Source organism: Anser brachyrhynchus (assembly GCF_964034855.1).
Source record: "Anser brachyrhynchus genome assembly, chromosome: 8".
NCBI lineage: Eukaryota > Metazoa > Chordata > Aves > Anseriformes > Anatidae > Anser > Anser brachyrhynchus.
The window spans coordinates 22,154,470-22,171,337 of record NC_137702.1 but is presented as its reverse complement, the minus strand read 5'-3'; the positions used below and the strand labels follow the sequence as shown (position 1 = coordinate 22,171,337).

Below are 16,868 nucleotides of genomic sequence, written 5' to 3'. Positions count from 1 at the left end.
TCAGATCATTATAAATCTAGTTCAACTTCTCCAAGTCTGGGACAGGATTTATAACTCTGGATTACTAAACCCCACAGAGTTAGGGGTACTGTTTAGGCGTGGCTGAGAGTAGGTGCTTGGTCCTGTCACTGAGATGCAACATGCTGTTTTAAGCAAGCAAACCAGTCACTCAGTACCAAACTCTCTTCTGCTGCTTTTCCTAGGTGAACATAGACTTCCAGACTCGGGAGCTGACAAGAAGAAACATGCAGGAGCCCTCCCTCTCTTGCTTTGACCAAGCTCAGGGGAAGGTGCACAGCCTGATGGAAAAAGACTCTTATCCCAGGTTCCTGAGATCCAAAATTTACACAGACCTGCTATCTCAAACCCAGAGGAGGCTCAGCTAGAACAGCGACGGGGCCCTCAGAAACCATGTGCTTCCTACAACTGCAACAACCCATGTCTAAATGTGAAACTTTCTTGGTGTTAAAAGCAGTGGGGATGAGAAAAGAGGGAGGAGAGGAAGAGGAGGCTTCCAGAGTGTGATCTGAATGTGGAATTAGGACTTTCTGAGTTTCTGTGCTTTTTGGTTAGCAGTAGCATCTTGCAGTTATTGCCTCTCTCTAGCACAAAACCCTATCCTCTCTAGTCATGGGGTCATCTGTTGGGAAGGCAGGTTTCCTTTAAAATTACTACGTTGGTTTGTCTGTAAATAATGTCTCTGCACCTTCCCATCCTTCCAGACGCCTCACTGGCTCTCACCTATCCCCCGTGTTTGGAAGGGCCCTAAGGGCAGCTCTGAAACTTGTGTAGCCAAGTAGGATCCAAAGCACCATCCCCTGCACTGGCTGCTGGGGTCTGGATCTTGAGGCTGTGAGGAGGCAGAGAGGGCGGGAGTGAGAAGACAAAGGCACACGATTCTTGCTGCTTCCCAGAGTGGAAGCCATCAGCAAACTCAGCTCACCCTCCCATTTTGGTTGCACACCTCGTGATACCACAGCAGCTGACCTGTCACAGCCCCTCCATGCCCTTGACTGCTTTTCTTCCAGGGATGGAGACTAGATGCTATTTTTGCGTGACTGTCAAGGAGCTGAGTTTTTCTCATCAGGAAGGTAACCCCAAAAGCCCTTGCTAGACCTGGTCTTCTAGTGCAAATAATTGTTTTTCAGTGATATTATTTATGTGTACTATAGCTCAGCCTCAGGACCCCAGTCACTGTTAGGCTTCGTTGTGCTAGGCACCATACCAAAACTTCACACAAAGAGGCTTTTGGCCACCAGAGACTTTAATGACCTCAGTGGCTTCTCGGGAACGAACTGCCAGCCGTCGGGAAAGAGTTGGGAGAATGGATGTCCCATCTGCCCCATGCTGAGGTGTAAGAAAAGCACAAGATCCATCTGCCGTGTCAGGTATCGTTTCTCATCATAGTACTTCACCAGCGCATGGCAGGGAGAGGTAATGTGAAAACACAACCTTATTTTTGTTATTTACTGATTATTGACTGTTGTTGTTACCTACCGATTGTCCACTGTGGGTTCAATGCAATGTAAAGAAATACTAAAGGCACAGACCCTGCTGCATGGTGCTTGCTTAAAAACAGGGTGCGGGGAAGCATGCAGCGAGCAGGACGAGTGTCTGGGCGTGAAGTGGTGTGCAAAGTGTGCTTTGGCCCTATTCCCACAGCCTGGATAACCAGCTGCAGGAGAAGGCTCTGTGCAGATGTCGGTTGTGTAACACCACCTCTGTGCTGTGCAGTAATTCTTACCATCTGAATTTCTGCAGCATCGCTTTCCCAGTTTATCAGCTGTCAGGTTCTTGCGATATTTTCTAGAGGGGAAGTGGATTGTCTGTGGGTTTAAGTCTGCAGACCAAAGGTCTGTTTTCTTAGTTTTAGGAAGGTCTGGAAAGGGGCCTCATGGATTTTTTCCTTCTCTCCTTGGAGTCATCCACAGATCAGAGGTTGGTAAACCTACGTTCTGGTTTATTGTGGTGGGTAGGTTTGATACATCAGATAGCTGGTGATAAAGATATAAATGTAATCTGGTGTAAACTGAGTAGTCTGAATTCTGAAGCTATGCATTATGTTTGGAACAAGATACAAAAGGTCTGCTTGGATATTAGAGGTTACTGTCCCTACATTAGCAGGTTTAGAGGCTTTTTGTAAGGCTGCTGTGCAGGTTGTTAGGATGGATAGGTGTAGGATTATGATAGGGATGATGAGTGTGTTTGGTTTGTTCTGGAGGTGTGTTCTTGTGGTCTCTAAGACACTAAATCCTAATACAGTACAAAAGCAGAATTTCTGTTCGACAGGAAAACCTGCTTTTCAGTACCTGGCTGGTCAACTCTAGAATTCTCTTGTAGTTTTGTAGGCAAAGATCATCTCAAGTTAACTTTCACTAAGGACAGAAGGAGCAGCCTGCTCTGGGGTCCCAGACCAGTGTTTCTGGGAGTCCTCTGCCCCTGCCAGGAAACGTGAGCACGGTGGGAGATGTGGCATCCTGCGGCCACGCTCGGGCTTGGCAGCACAGCCCCTCGACTTTTGAAACTGTCGATGAGATGCATGAGGTCCGTAATGCAGGGGGACAGAGCCCAAAGCCTGAACATCACTGTGCAGATTTCACCGTGGCAGCTTCGTGCAAACTTACTTGCTGCCTGTTTGAAGGTGGGAGCAACGAGCGATGTCTGCAGGGAAAGGAAGGTGGGCTTCAGATTTTGCTGTAATTCTGCTTTTAATGTACTTACTGCTTTTAAAGAGGAGGAAGGTGGCCGTCTTAACTGCCCTAGGGTGTTTCTCTTAAAGCTACTGGCACATCTTCTGAGTGGGCTTGGATGATGCTGACCTCTAGTGCCAGCTGCCACATCCCAGCGGAGGCTTTTCAGCACACGCCCTGCAGGCACCCGTTGCTGAGAGGGTCACAGGGACGACCAGGAGATGAGGAAACAGCAGAACGAGATGTTTTTGTCTAGGAATGAGGACAAGGAAAAGAAAATCAGAAGTGAGGGCAATTCCCAGGCTTCCCTGATGGCTACAAAGGCTGGTCCTGCTCAGAGTGTGACTCCAGAAAGCTCAGTAGGTAACATCTCCCGACAGGCTCCTCCAGAGTCGGTGTTGGCATCCTTTTAGTTTGTGCCAGAATTCATCAAAAAACTTCAAAGTAGCCAAAAACTCTGTAAAAACCAAGCTCCTCTCTTTCCTCCATCTGTCTGGGGAATTGCTTTGAGCGGGCACATTCAGAAGTGGCACTGCTGTGACAGGAACTGTATTCCTGCCGGCTGGTGTAGGATGAGTGTTTTGCCCCTTAAATTGGTGCCAGATAATATCCTTGACAGGAAATGTCCTAGAGCATACAGTGAAGCAAAGGTGTTGTCTGAAGCACATGAATCTATCACGGTTATTTTTGTTTCTGCTCTTACAGTTTGTCTCTCTTGCAGGAAAGCAGCCTAGTTATTTAAAGTAATTTATTATTATTATTTTAATAAGAAATTGGCACCAGTTGCTTCTTTTATGTCAAATGTCAGGCTGAAGTGAATTAAAATAGGCAACTTATATCTCTTCCTCTTAAACCAGGGACTGATGAAGGAAATAATGACAGAGCCAAAGCTTCGGAAAGCACTGAGTGATGACTAATCCCCATCGAGGACAAATATCCTATCTTTGATTCATCTCTTACTGATCTGAAAGGGATATTCAGAACTTACAAACCCCATTTTCCATCTCCACAAGCACACACCTCCAAAAACGTGCTCCCACTTCAAGTAATGTCAGAGATTGCCATCGTATGAAGAGAGGAAAAAAAAACGTTTCACTCAGCTCTTTTTATTCTGTGTTTTTGCTGGCGTGTATCCAGCCAGCTCTTAAGTCCTTTGACAGCAAAAGGGAAGAAGAATTTTACAAATTGCTTTTCCCTACTCCATAAACTTCAGGCGTCATTAAGTCCAGAAGCAGATGCGGAACCCAAATCTGCTTTGAGTTTCCTTCTCCTGCTTTGGCCAGGTTTGGGATTATTTCCATCGTTTCACTGTACTTGTTAATGTACCGATGGGTCCCTGCCCTCCACGCTGGGAAAGCGTGAGGGGCAAAGTCCTGCTGGTCTGAGCACAGGAGGGAAGGAGGGGTGTGTGTGTACGTGGGTGTGGGTGGCTGAGAGTGCATGTGAATTCATGTATACGATTCTTAGTGTCTCCTACTAGAGAAGCTATTCTGAGACGTAGATGTGCATGTTAAAATAGGAGAATTAGGCATAAATGACATAAAATGAGATTTTAGCGGTGTTGTGTTTGCCCCTTGTGTAAGTTTGACTAGTAATAGGAGATGTAAAATTCTGCTAGGCTTCCAATTACCCATAAGAGCACATGTATCAAACTGAACTGAATGTTCACTGATAGACACAAAACCAAAATGTTTACAGCATTCAGAGCAATAGCAAAGCATACCTCATGCCAGTCCTGGAGTGCCTCTCGCTTGTCCCTGCAAACTCTCCCCCACCGTGGGCCTCCTCCTTCTCCCTCCAAACCCCTCTCTCCTTCTCAGTCCTGTCCATGTGGGACGTCCCTCCTCTTCCTCATCTTCACCTCCCTGAAACACTCCTGTCCATGCCAGCCTTCCCCTCCACCAGCACTGCTTGAGCCCTGGTCTCTCACAGCCTGCTCTGCCCTCCTGGGTGCATGCCCTCTGTCCCCAGGCATCTGTCCGTCCTTCTTTTGGTTTTCCTTTTCCTTCTCCAGACTCTTGTCTTGCCATCTCCCTCCTACATACCTCCTACTGTTGCTCCTAGTAGCTATTCCTTGCCCATTATATGAGGAGAAAATGCTTTCACCTAATTTATGCACCATCTTTCCTTCCTGGGGCTGCTGCAGTTGTCTTGTTCCTTGGTACTGTGTTTTCTCTGGCACTGAAGCGTTTTATCACAGAGCTGGAATTAACGTCAGTGTCGTTGCAAGACCAGAGAGTGCTTTTCTCTACCGTGCACCCCTTGGGCTTTGCAGAGGCTCGGCTTGGCCCCAGTGTCGTGTCTTTGTCCTCCATTCGTGCTCCACGTGCTGTGCTTGCGGCAGGGGCTGGCTAGGTGAGACGGCAGCTGTGCTCCGCGCCGCGCGCTCGGGCACGGAGTCGGAGCTGCCTCGGCAGGGTCGCAGCTGTGCTTCCTTTTAGCTTCCTGATTAAAAAAAAATAGAGTAAATAAAGGTGTGCACCTTGTATTTGCTTAGTGAAGTCAGTCGTTTTGCTCTGTGCCTCCTCTTGGTTTTACTGGAAGGCTGCATCTGGGATTTGATGCTCCGGTAAACTCAAGTGGAGTTCAGGGAGCTGAGTGCATGGGAGGGAGGTGGCAGAAGGGGGTGAGCTTAGTACTGAAAAAAAACAGAACATTTCTGGCAAAAAGGCACAGGAGCAAAGGCAGTGCCTGCTTCTGGAGGGACCTGGCATACCAGGGAGGCAGGGGACCAGGCACGGTGTCAATCACTTGTCCCCAGTGGCCCCACGGCTCCCAGTTTGCAGCTCCAGCTGGCCAGCAGTACCCAGGCTGGTGCTGGAGGGCAGGACCTCCTCGCTGCTCCGCTCCGGGCTGTTCTTAGCCTGGCCTGACGGAGGGAGCAGCTCCTGTGTCTGGAGGTACAGCACCGCCCTGCAGCCCTGTGGTGCCTGGACCTACAGCACGACAGTCGGGAGCGGCTCGGCTCTGAGTCTGCGGCATGGATAATGGTGGTGTCCTAAGAGAAATGTCTTCACGTTGCTCTGTGGATGCCCACAGCCACCAGCTAAAAAGGACTGGGGGGGAGGAGGCTTTTTGGGGTGTTTATGCAGCCCTCTGTGGGATACTGGTGATGAAAGAGCAGGGTACACGCACGCCCTGGGGTGGATGCCCCTTCTTTAAACTCCGCGACTGATGTATCTCATCCTCGCACAACCTCTCATCCCCTTCCTCTACAAGCAAAACGAATGAGACACACAGAGCTCAGATGCTTCTCCAAGCTCTCTGGCACCTCCACCTCCTGTGGGATGGCAGGAAGGGGCCTCGAGGGCCCGATCTGATAATTGGTCCTGAGTAAGGTGCGGTTCAAGATGTTTTTGTTCCTTGAGAAACGTGATCGTGGGTGGCTTAGAAGAGAGGTAGGAGGGAGTTAGCGCACGGGGTGAAGTCAGAACTGGGCCACCAGGTACCTGGGTAAAAGACCAGCTCTTGGAAGATGTTCCCTGTGCCACGTTTTTATTTTAATTATTTAAAAATCATTTAAAGTCCTGATGCTGTAGCTGCCTCCGCGGTGTCTGGGTGCTGCTGGTGCCGCAAGATAACAGGAGCAGTTTGGGCAGGACGCGCAGGTGGTTCAGTCTGATTCCTTCCCTCGGGGAGGGCATGGGCTCGGCTTCCCTCGCCTTCCCTTCCTCATTAGCTGCTCGTTTGCTAGGCTCGCCTTCCCCTAACGAGGCTGGAGAAGCTCCTCAGCCACATCAGCTGCCGGACCGGCGATGACACCCCCCGAGTCACGTCACCGCGTTGTAAAGTGTCGCTCACCTTCATTGTATAGAGACCGCGAGGACGCGAAATAAACAGCCTGGGAAGCACCCGCCTTGTGCCTGCATGTCCGGGAAAGCTGAGGGTCGAGCTCTCGTTCCTTCGCGGGGAGGGAACTGGGCATGGGTTGTACCCGGGGACGGAGGGTTGCCTCCTAAAACAACTGCTGAGGGAAAGGATGAAGGAGCTCCAGGGAGAAGGCAGCCTGGAGAGCGGTGACGGATCCCTCGGCTCCGGGAGGAAGGCAGCGCGGATGGGAGGCGTAAGCAGCAGACAAATTGCCTGCTGCCCCGATCCGGATCCCTGCAGAAAGCACCCGTCCATCTGCAGGCCCTTCCCGGACGGAAAGGGCTCGCACCGCAGCGGTCGGTCGCTGTGTGTTCAGCCTCGCTCGAGGGAGGAAGGAAAACCAAACGCTGCTCTCCGTGCCCGCAGAGAGGGGCCGGGGGACGCGTCCCGCTGTGCTGCAGGTTGCTCTGCCTCGTTGCCAAGCACGAAAAAAAAGCTCCTGCCCGAGGGAAAGGATGCAGAGCAGGCGCTCCCCAAAAAGGGAGCTCCCAGTATGAGCGGTCCTGGGGGATAAACTGGGGAGGGGTGAGCGAGAAGAGGTTCAGCAGGTCTGGAGCCAGGGGAACCCTTTCCCCCCGAGGAAAGGCTTACGTGGGAAGCGCTGGGGGCACGCAGAGCATCCCCGAGGTCTGGCAAGTGGGAGCAGGCAGGGACCGGGCCCCGGTGCCCTCCTCCCTGCCGAAGGTGAGCGTTTGTTACACGGCCCCCGCAGGATTGCTTCTTCAGCTAAAAAAGAAACCTAAATGAGCTTGTTTTTCTCTGGAAGTCACTGCAGTGAAATTTACCAGTCCCTCTGTCTTCTTCCTATCCCACCCCCCCCTTTTTTTTTTGCCCTAATTCTCTTCTTTTATTGTTTTTCCTTTTTATCTGCAGCTTCTTTCCCTCTAAGCCTGTCTCTGAGCCAAAACAATTTGCATGCATCCAAGGGGAGAATCTGCCATTAGTGCTGCTCTGTCTCTCCTCTCAGGATATATTTAGCTATTGCCTTTTTTTTTTTCCTTGCTCTTCAGTGGCTTTAAAGAGCAGGTGCTGGGAACGGAAAGAGAAAATTAAAAATACCTGCTGTCAGATACCTCTCCCTGCACAGATGTGCTCTGGCGCTTCAGAAAGCGAGCGTGTGAGCAGAGTGGGTAACAGCTGCCCCTTGAAAACCTCATTTGTAATTCTAATTTATTATTATTATTTTTAATTTCAATAACCTCTTTCCGCACTGCTACAGATTTCCAGAGCAGCTATTTCCTCTGGTGCTCCATGCGAGGGTAGCGTGCTCTCTTGCCGGGAATCCATCCAACGCCCCGGGGCAGGGGCTCGCTGTTGGGGGGCGAGGGATGCACGCTCTTCCTCTCCTGCTCCCCTGCCTCCCTTCCCATCCCTTGCTGCATCCTCCCCTTTATCCCATCACCCCGTATAAATTTGCAGTTCCTCTTCTGCCTCTCTCCCCCTCTGCTCCCTCTTTTCCCATGCCCAAGATCTGCTCCCAATTTACCGTGGCTCCTCTTCCTTCTTTCGTGTCTTTTCTGGAAAAAAATCTCTGCAGGTAAATGGGGGTGGGGAGAGGCTCTTAAAAGCAGAGCTGAGCTCAGTACAGCCCCCACCAAAAGGCAGCTGGGCTCCTGCTCCTCCCGTGAGCGTTTCCTCCCCAAACTCTAACTCCTGCTGCCCTGAAATGAGGGCACCAGAAATCCCCGCAGCAGCTCGCAGAGCTTCACGGGGCTTTGGGGGCCCTTTTTGCGTGGTGCTGGGGATAAAGACTTTATTTTCCTCTTTTTGCATCCCTAACCCAGAAACGACAGAGGTGACAAGCTTTTGTGCTTTGCTTCCACCTGTGAGGCCAGCAGCTCCATCCCTGCAAGCTCCAGGGCTGCGGACGCGGCTCTCCCATTGCCGGAGCCTCCAGCACCTGCACATCCCACCTTCTCCCAAGCACCCAGGGCCCCAGTGCACCCAGCTGGGGCTGCCAGGACCTCCCTGGAGAGACCAAACCCCACGAGGACGGTGCTGGCGATGCGAGGGGCTGGGCTGGTCCGTGGGCGGGCGGTGGGCTTCGTGCCGGCGGTGCTGCGGCACGCGTACGGGAAGGGAGCACGGCCCGGGCGTTGCGACACAGGCGGGTTTTGGTGTTCCAAAACAAGGGCTGATAACGCAGACACCGGGCTGGAGCCGCGGGAGGCCGCTAAGCTAAATGAGACAGGAAGCACGTAATTAAATTAGATACAGAGCAGAATAAAGACATCTGAGTACACATACGTAGCTGGGCTCAGAGGCGATTGCATAACCCGAACGAAGAGCTCTGCATTAGAAAATATTGCAATGACTACATCCCATGCTGGAGAGCTGCCCATCCTCAAACCTCCCTTACCCCTTGAAAGGGGAGAGTGAAAAAACTGAGAGAATGAAAAAACCTGGCCTTGACGGGGAGGACTCTGCTGGAACAGCCCGATCCCGCGGCCCCATTGCCTGGGCGCAATTTCCTACAGCTTTGTGCATCCTCTGGCTGAGCAACCTTGGTGCCAAGATGCAGCCTTTGGTTGAATCTTTTCCTTTAGGTTTAAAAAGGTTTTATCACCTGGGCTGGTGATAGCCAGGGATGAGCGGGGAGGAAGGAAAGGGATGAGGAGTTTCCGTTGTTTCCATCCTCTCTCCTGCTTTTAGTCTCTTTCTACTCTTTCCACCTCTGGTTCTAGGTAGGATGCCCCTTTATCAGGTGTTTCCCCACACTTTACTCAGTCTTTCACTGAGGCGCTCCCCCTCCCCTTCTCCCACCGCAGCCCCAGCAGAATATTTATGACGACGACACACCAGCAAACGTCAGCCCCCGTTTATCCAGCTGCAGACGTGGCAGGAACATCGCTCCCCTCTGCTCTGCTCGCAGCGCCTCGGCCGCAGCGGGGTGCTTGGGGAGCTGCAGCGGGGTCTGCAGAGCGTGCCAGGGCCCTCGTCCCCGCCGCCAGCCCCGGGGGACCCTCCTGCTGCGGCGATGCCAGCCTTGGCCACGCGGCGCGGAGGGTTTGAAGTCACCAGCCGTCGGGATTGCGCTGACTAATTGCCTTGTCCCCCCCTTCGCCGTCCCCGGCTGCGTGCCCGCGGTTACTCAGCAGGCTCCGCACGTCGGTGGAAGCGAGCCTGTTTTTTCCTCTTATCGAGGAAGCAGTTCTGACTGCGATGCTCAAGGACGAGCCTCCCGCCCCCCTCCCTGAGCACCTACCCAAGCCGTTATCTTCTGCGCTGGCTGCCGGAGCAGCTTTTGGTTGGCTGGAGGCCGGCGTGGTGCTGGGTACCCTCCCAGCCCTCCCACCCCATATAAACACAGCTCCTCGCCGCTTCTCCAGCACACGGCAGCAGCAGCGCAGGTGCTGCCCCAAGGAGCTGATGAGCTGCTGGATGCCTCGGTGCCCAGCTCTCAGCATGTGCCGAGGGGTTGCCGCGCTTCCCATCACTTGCCTGGAAAGGTAAGGGGCTTTGCCATGCCGCAGGGCTGGGAAGCAGAGGATTAGCTGGAAAAGATGATCCTAACGTCGGAACAGCCGGGCCAGCCTCCACCGTTGTGGCCGTGGTGGTGTTTTGATAGAAAGCTGGGTGCAGCCTGCCGAGAAACACGCAGCCAGGGAAGGCAGCGTGATGTGCTGTGGCCGCAGCTGTGAGGCTCCCCTGGAGGGGACGCAGAAGCTAAAACGTGCAGAGGGGATGGAGGCTGGGCAGGGCTGCCCCGTGTCGCTGTGTGCAGACGCACGAGGTTTGTTTTGCTGCCTCCGTCTTCGCAGAGCTCGCTCCAGGTTGGCAGCGGCGCTATTTTTGTCAGTGCTCGGTGACATCCTGCCTAACATGGCTACGAAGCCCCACGCCGCTGCCTTGACATTTAAATGCTTATTTTTGTCTGGGTGCCTTGGGACGCCTGCAGGAGCTGCAGCACACAAATAGCAGCGGGGCTGTGCGCTGCCTCGGGGGCACCCAAGGGAGAGGAGCCGGGGAAGCAGCAGCTCCCGCCCTGTTGCCGCAGAGATGCCCGGCAGGGATGTGTCTGGCTCCGAGGTGGCACAGCAGCTGTGCTGCCACCACTCTCTCTGGCTCTTGAAGGCGTGGGGTAGATGGACGGTGCCACCACCACCTCCACAGCATGGCAGCTCCCCCAAAACAGGGGAGCAGCTGCAGCAGCAGCACAGCAGGAGATGCTCCCCCTCTGCCGAGATGAAAGCGACCGCTGTCGTTTTCCCAGTGTGCTGAGAGCAGCGTTGCGTGGCTGGGAGGGCGGAGAAGGAGCCGGGTTTGTTGGTTAATGCTCCTGAGGGGGCTGCGGAGCCGGGGGGGCCACCAGGGCTGCAGCTCTGCCCCATGCACGCACCTGGCGCTACCTGGGAGGCGAGCAGGAGGACGCTGTCCCCTGGCTTAATGCGCTGCTGAGCCTGGTTGCCGGGGAGAGGAAAAAGCAATTTGGGGATTGTTTTATTGCACATGGCAGAAGGCGAGAAAGGAGGTGAAGGAGCGAGAGGGGATGGTGGTGGCGGTCCCACGTCCCCACATTCTCACCTCTCCCCTTCCTCCCTGCCAGAGCCAAGGAACTCAAGAGCCGCCTGGGGATCCTGCTCCACAAACCAGAGCTGGCACACCGGATCGGGGCGGCCGGCAAGCTGCAGCTGGGCTCCAGGCAGAGGTAAGGCAAGCTGGGGGCTCTCCTGGGGGATGCTCTGCCCATCTGTGCAGCTGGGAGGATGCAGCGCCGCTCGTCCCCGCGGTCCCACCCCGGCAGGCAGCGGGGCGGATCGTGTCCCAGCTCCACCAGTTATAAAGCCAGACTGGGGGCTGATGCTCTGCCATTAGGCGGAGCGGGGACTCAGCATCAAGCAGGAAAAGCCAGAGGCTCCCACAGGCACTGGTTTCTCAAACCAGTGCCTGGGTCCCCCAGGGAATGCGGACAGCATTGGAAACAAAACACTAAATCTTGCTGCTGGAGGCAAGGCGCCTTCGTGCTGAGAAGCTCTGCTGGGCTGGCACCAGGAAAAAGGGCTCCTCTGAGCATCCTCTAAAGACTGCCTGGCCACAGCTGCGCTATGGAGCTGAGGTCTGGGGAGCCATCGGGGAAGGCAAAAGAAAGGGAAAAAGAGAAAGGAAAGAGGGCCCACAGGTAATGGATACTGGGGTCTCGCTGTGGTGTCCCGCCGGGTGCCGCTGCCTCCCGTCTTGCACTGTCTCATCATGAACTGCTTTAACGAAGCGCTCCCGTCCTTCTCCGGCAAGACGGCAAGCCTCACGTCCTTTGTCTTTTCCAGAGACTCCTCACGAGAGGTGCTCGAGTGGAGGGAATCCTTCGATCAGCTCCTGAAGAGTAAAAGTGAGTAGGGTTTTTCTTTTCTCCCCTTGATGAGAGCGCGTAGGACATATGCCTGGAGTCAGTGTGCGAGGAAACCTGGTCTCATCCTCAAATTAGATATGTTAGAAATTCAGCAGGTGCCCTCCCTGCCCTGGCAGAGCTGACACTCAGCCGGACTTTACCCTTTCCTCCTGGCCGGGTGCTTTCTGGGGGGCACGAGCGCTGTCTCACAGCTTCTTGGGCCAGGAGCAGCAGGATGGGCATGGTGAGCTGGTGGTGTGTACCTTCTGGTGGGGTCACCGTGCCATCCCCAGCCACCCCCAGCATGCCTGCTGCTGGCACAGCCACCTTCACGCAGGCTTTATTTGCTCGGAAAACATTGCTGCCCTCTGTCTGCCTGTCCTGTTCCTCTGGGGATGGCTCTTACGCTGGGAGAAAGCATCCGGCTGCTTTACTGAACTGCACGCATCCATTTTCCCCTCCAAAATTCACTGTACATCTGGTGACGCACAAGGTTCCTGTAAGGTGTTGGTGGTGCCCAGCAAGGGGACCAAATCTGAATACAAAAGCAGTTGTCTACCTTAAAGTTATTCCACGGCAACAGATAGTCCTTCTGCAGTGCTAGTCTGGGGCTAGGCATATTTTTTCCAGCATTTATCACGCACTGTGAAGGTTAGCAAGCATCTGCAGCTTTGTAACGCAATAGAGACACGGCTCTCCTGCTGCAGGCACTCTTCCATGCTCCACAGCAACTCGTTCCCCCTAAATCTCAGCTGAGAAATAAAAACAAAGCCATCGCTGCTCGGTTCCTGCAGGCGTACTCATACCTCAGTGGATTTCTCCATCGGTAGAATTAGATCTTTTCCGAAGCTGTAGAGAAAACACTCTGCAGACTCATTACAGAAAGGTCAGATAAATAAAACTTGTCTGTGGGAAAGGATTTTATTGGAGTCTCGAGGCCAATTAGCAGAGGCTCACAGGGTGGAATTTGCCTGGAGGGAAAGGAAACCCGCAGATGCCGCAGCCTGGTCTCCTGGGGAGAGGCCAGTTAGGCAGTGCCGCATCCAGGAGCCCCGTTACCTCCTGAGTGCCTTCGTCCCCTTCATCCCCTTCATCTCCTTCGTCCCCTTCATCTCCTTCATCCCCACTCACCACTTCTGTCTCCTCTGTCCAGACGGGGTGACCGCCTTCCACACCTTCCTCAAGACAGAGTTCAGCGAGGAAAACCTGGACTTCTGGCTGGCCTGTGAGGATTTTAAAAAGACCCGGTCGAAAACCAAGCTGGCCTCCAAGGCCAACAGGATCTTCGAGGAGTTCGTCCAAAGCGAGGCGCCCAGGGAGGTGAGAGCCATTCCTGCCTCTGCAACGTGGTGCTGAGCAGGAGGGGAAGGGGTAAAATATCCCAGGTGGGTTTGTTAAGTGCTCTCTCAGCTCAATGGGAAGATTTGCCCTGATTCACGGGAGCTTTCTAACCAAATGTGGCACCCCAAAATGAAGGGATATAAGGGTTTGGGAGTGTCTTCACCCTCGCTTGGAGAAGATAGCGTGGGAGGGAGGTTAACGCCAAGCTAACGTTTGTGGGCTCTCCTTCCCTGCAGGTGAACATCGACCACGAAACCAGGGAGATCACCAGGAAGAACCTCTCGGGGGCCACCTCCGCTTGCTTCAACGAAGCCCAGGCGAAGACCCGCACCCTGATGGAGAAGGACTCCTACCCCCGCTTCCTCAAGTCCGCCTCCTACCAGGACATGACCAAGCAGGCCGCCAGCCGCGGCACCAGCAAGCGCTTACACACCTGACCCGCGCCCGCGCCCGAATCCGCCTTCGGGAGGGAGGCCGGGAGGGGAAGCCCTGCCATTTCGGCAGGGTGCCCGGCACCTCGAGCGCTTCTGCTGAAGCTGCCGTGAAGAGAAGCCTTCCACCCCACCGCCGCCACCGCCACCGGGGCCGCCCGCGGGGCCTGCGAGCGGCGGGCCTCGAGTTGCGAGGCCAGGGGACAGCACAGGCCTCGCGGTGACGTTGTTATCCCTCGCTTAAGCTGTTTGACCCGCAGGTTGCACCTGGTCTTAGGTCACACGCATAACTTTTTATTATCGTTATTATTTATTTTAGCATTGTTATTACGATATGTATTTATGAGAAGAGCACCGCTCGAAGCATGCGCACATCGCTTGCTCTGAGGAGCTTGTAAATTAATTTATTTTAGATATTGCCACACTTAGCATGCCTCCCACGGCTTCTGTATAATAACTTCAAGAAAGAAAAATGGATTTTGTAGCACGACCACGGAGCAAGGTACGCGAATAGCAGCAGGGAGAGCTGCGACTGGCGGGCTGCTAGCGGGGTCTGAGGTTTCCTGAGAGCACGGAGGACCATTGATGGCCATAAAAGGATGCTTTGCAGTTCATGCTGTTTCCTTTTTATTTTTATTTTTTTCCCCTTAAATAGAGCTTTGTGACCGGCATCTCAGCACGTGGGCTAGCAGCTTGTCCTAGGCAGAGAACAGCGATGTAGAACAGGCACTTCGAGTGTTGAAAACTTAGTTTGTAAACACGTGGGAGAGAAAAAACGGGGTTTTCCCCTGATTTGCAGTCGGGTCTGGTGTTTCTTTGGCTGGCAAACCGGTCTGCAGCCAAGGACTCCCAAGGACCAGTCTGGGGATGTTTTTTTCTGACTCTTCCCAATTCTACCTCTGAGTCTTGGTGGGTCCCGGCTGCATTTGCAGGGCCATTTAAGATGTTTTGCTATTTATTATTTATTTTTACAACTGGAACCACCTTCGTTGTGTTACTGAGGTAAATGATGCACAAAGGTCCATTTTTGTTACTAATATAACATTGTCATGACAAAATAAATTGTAAAGAGGACAATGCTGTGACATCACGTTTGATTATGAGCTTTTAATTTATTTTTGCATTCTGATTGCGGGGGGTTACGAAGCACACAACGTAAGGAAAGCTGCTGGCGGTGCATGGCTTGAGGCACGTTTACGGTCACTTTAAAACTTGCCATCTGAGAAACACAGAAAGGCAAGGGGGAAACTTGAGAAGAGTAAAACTTCCTCTCGGCATTTGGCTCATTGGAGAGAAATGAGCAGTTCACCAAAGGATTGTAAGCAAGAGTTAAGTTCTGATTATATTAATTGCCAACGTGTTTAGTACTGTTTATATCGCTCACCCTTTTCTGAGTGCGTTTTCAGGACTGCAGTTCACAATATCCATTTAATATCAGTAGGACACGGTTGACTTTTAGGCACAGGAGGGTTCACGTGAAGGATGCTTTGACTCACTGTCATAAATAACATTAGATTTAGCATTAATTCCGCCGGCGAGTGAATTATTTTCCAGGGGGAAGCACCTGGCATTAGAGGGAGTGTCAGAAACCATCCTACCCCCGGTGCAGCTCTTGCTGCCTCTCAGGTCTGGGATGCTTTGGGGCGGTGTAGCTCGGAGGTGCTGCTGCCCCCGCTGAAAACCAGCCCAGGTGTGCAAAAATACACCAGCTCTTCCCAGACCTGTACCCTACAGTTGCCACCCACCTAAATGGAGGAAGATAGATTAAACTGCCCATTTTATCTTTTATTTGAGAAGGAAGAAATGAGGTGAAAGGTAGCCAGGATGAATTTAAATTATCCAGCAAGAATGACTCAGTGAGAGCACCGAAGCAGCACTGAATCAGGCAGAAACAAAATTACATTCTTTTTAACTGCAGGGTCTGACTAAAAAAAATAATTAAAAAATAAATAAATCTTGCACACCTTGAAATTAACTTAAACATGATTTAACATTCAAAAATATTCAGATTGGCCAAACAAAAAAGGTGATAAAAATACTTAGCCAAGAATTAAAATATTTTTGAGATTTCTTTAGGAGGAAATCTGGGGCTGTGTCCACTCTTGGTGCCCCGTGAGCCGAAATGGCCCAGACTGCATTTTGGTCTTGGTGGTAGCACTGAGACCTTTACAGCTGGCACTGGAGCATCTCATTTGCAGCTCTTCTAATTTAACAGAGAGAAAACTCCATTGACAAAACCAGAGAAGCCCTGCTTGTGTCCAGCATGTCCTCTGCGATTGCTGTCAAAACCCCGTGCTAATATAACAAAACCTTTAAAGCCTTGGGAAAAAAAACAAACAAACCACAGACCCGCCTTGAGAACCAGGAGCTGAAGTCTCCCATAAACCACAGCCGAAGTTTCCCAGGGTGGAGGCCGTGAGTTTGGAAGCAGAAGGGAAGATTTCAGATGTGGGGAGCCAAGGCAGGCGCTGCCCCCAGACACGGCCCATACTTGCTGCAGGGCCGAGTTTCCACGAGCTGGGCTGCGTGGGGATTTACTGCGTGGAAAGCAATCAGCAGCGTGCCCGAGACATGGCTTGCTCCGAGGGTTTCAAGAGACATTGCCCTGAGCAGCACCGTGCCCCAGGCGTCTTTGCACACTTGTATTCTCACTGTGCAGCTACATACGTGGGGGACCCTGTGAAGGCATGTATTTGGGCAGGTGGCACATGCTGGTGTGCAGATGCTCTCTGTGTGCACACGTGGGGGCAAACCGATGTGTCATTGCATGTGTTCATCCAGTATGTATTTTTTTAAAAGACAGTCTGCAAATAAATGTTATAAAATGTTGCTTGATTTTTATTTTTTTTTTAAGGAAGCTCGCCGGCAGAGGGGATGCACTGAGGTATTGCACATACTGCAAGCTGTGTCGCAGTGCTTTGCCAGCCTCTGCGCCAGCTGATGGGGAGGGAGCAGCTGCACTGCACTAATTCCCAGCCTGCTGCCTTCTCCTAAAGCTCCCAAAATCCCATGTGATGGGTTTCCTTACGGCTTACCTCCCGTCCCCATACATGCACAACTAAATGCCAAGGTTTCCAACCCTGCCCTGCTGCGTGCAAGGATTCCTGCCCCCACAGTGCCTCATGATACAAAGTGAAAGGCAGTATTGCTGCTTCCTGGCATTGCAGGGGTGCTGAGCACACAGCTGAGCTCTGCAACCCCGTGCTCCAA

At 52.7% G+C, this 16,868-nt stretch overlaps 2 protein-coding genes across 17 annotated transcripts in view; both read left to right on the top strand.

Moving 5' to 3' along the window:
- The window catches only part of LOC308198853 (regulator of G-protein signaling 8), a 38,986-nt gene extending 37,431 nt beyond the window's left edge, over positions 1-1,555 (top strand). For all 11 annotated transcript variants that reach the window (XM_080602023.1, XM_080602026.1, XM_080602027.1 and 8 more), the window contains one exon: positions 204-1,555. In XM_080602023.1, the coding sequence (XP_080458149.1) occupies positions 204-386 (183 nt within the window). In that variant the 3' untranslated portion in view covers positions 387-1,555. The remainder of the gene's footprint in view (positions 1-203) is intronic.
- Positions 1,250-14,746, top strand: RGS16 (regulator of G protein signaling 16). Of its 6 annotated transcripts, none has more exons than XM_080602020.1 (6): positions 1,250-1,388; positions 3,548-10,009; positions 11,107-11,208; positions 11,825-11,886; positions 13,040-13,206; positions 13,464-14,746. In XM_080602020.1, the coding sequence occupies exons 2-6, from the start codon at positions 9,723-9,725 to the stop codon at positions 13,662-13,664; spliced, it is 819 nt and encodes a 272-aa protein (XP_080458146.1). In that variant the 5' UTR covers positions 1,250-1,388; positions 3,548-9,722; the 3' UTR covers positions 13,665-14,746. The 6 variants fall into 6 exon arrangements, with proteins under 6 accessions (XP_080458146.1, XP_080458148.1, XP_080458145.1 ...); XM_080602022.1 differs by having other exon boundaries at positions 1,291-1,388; positions 6,385-10,009; XM_080602019.1 differs by having other exon boundaries at positions 1,296-1,434.
- The last annotated feature ends 2,122 nt before the right edge of the window (positions 14,747-16,868 follow it).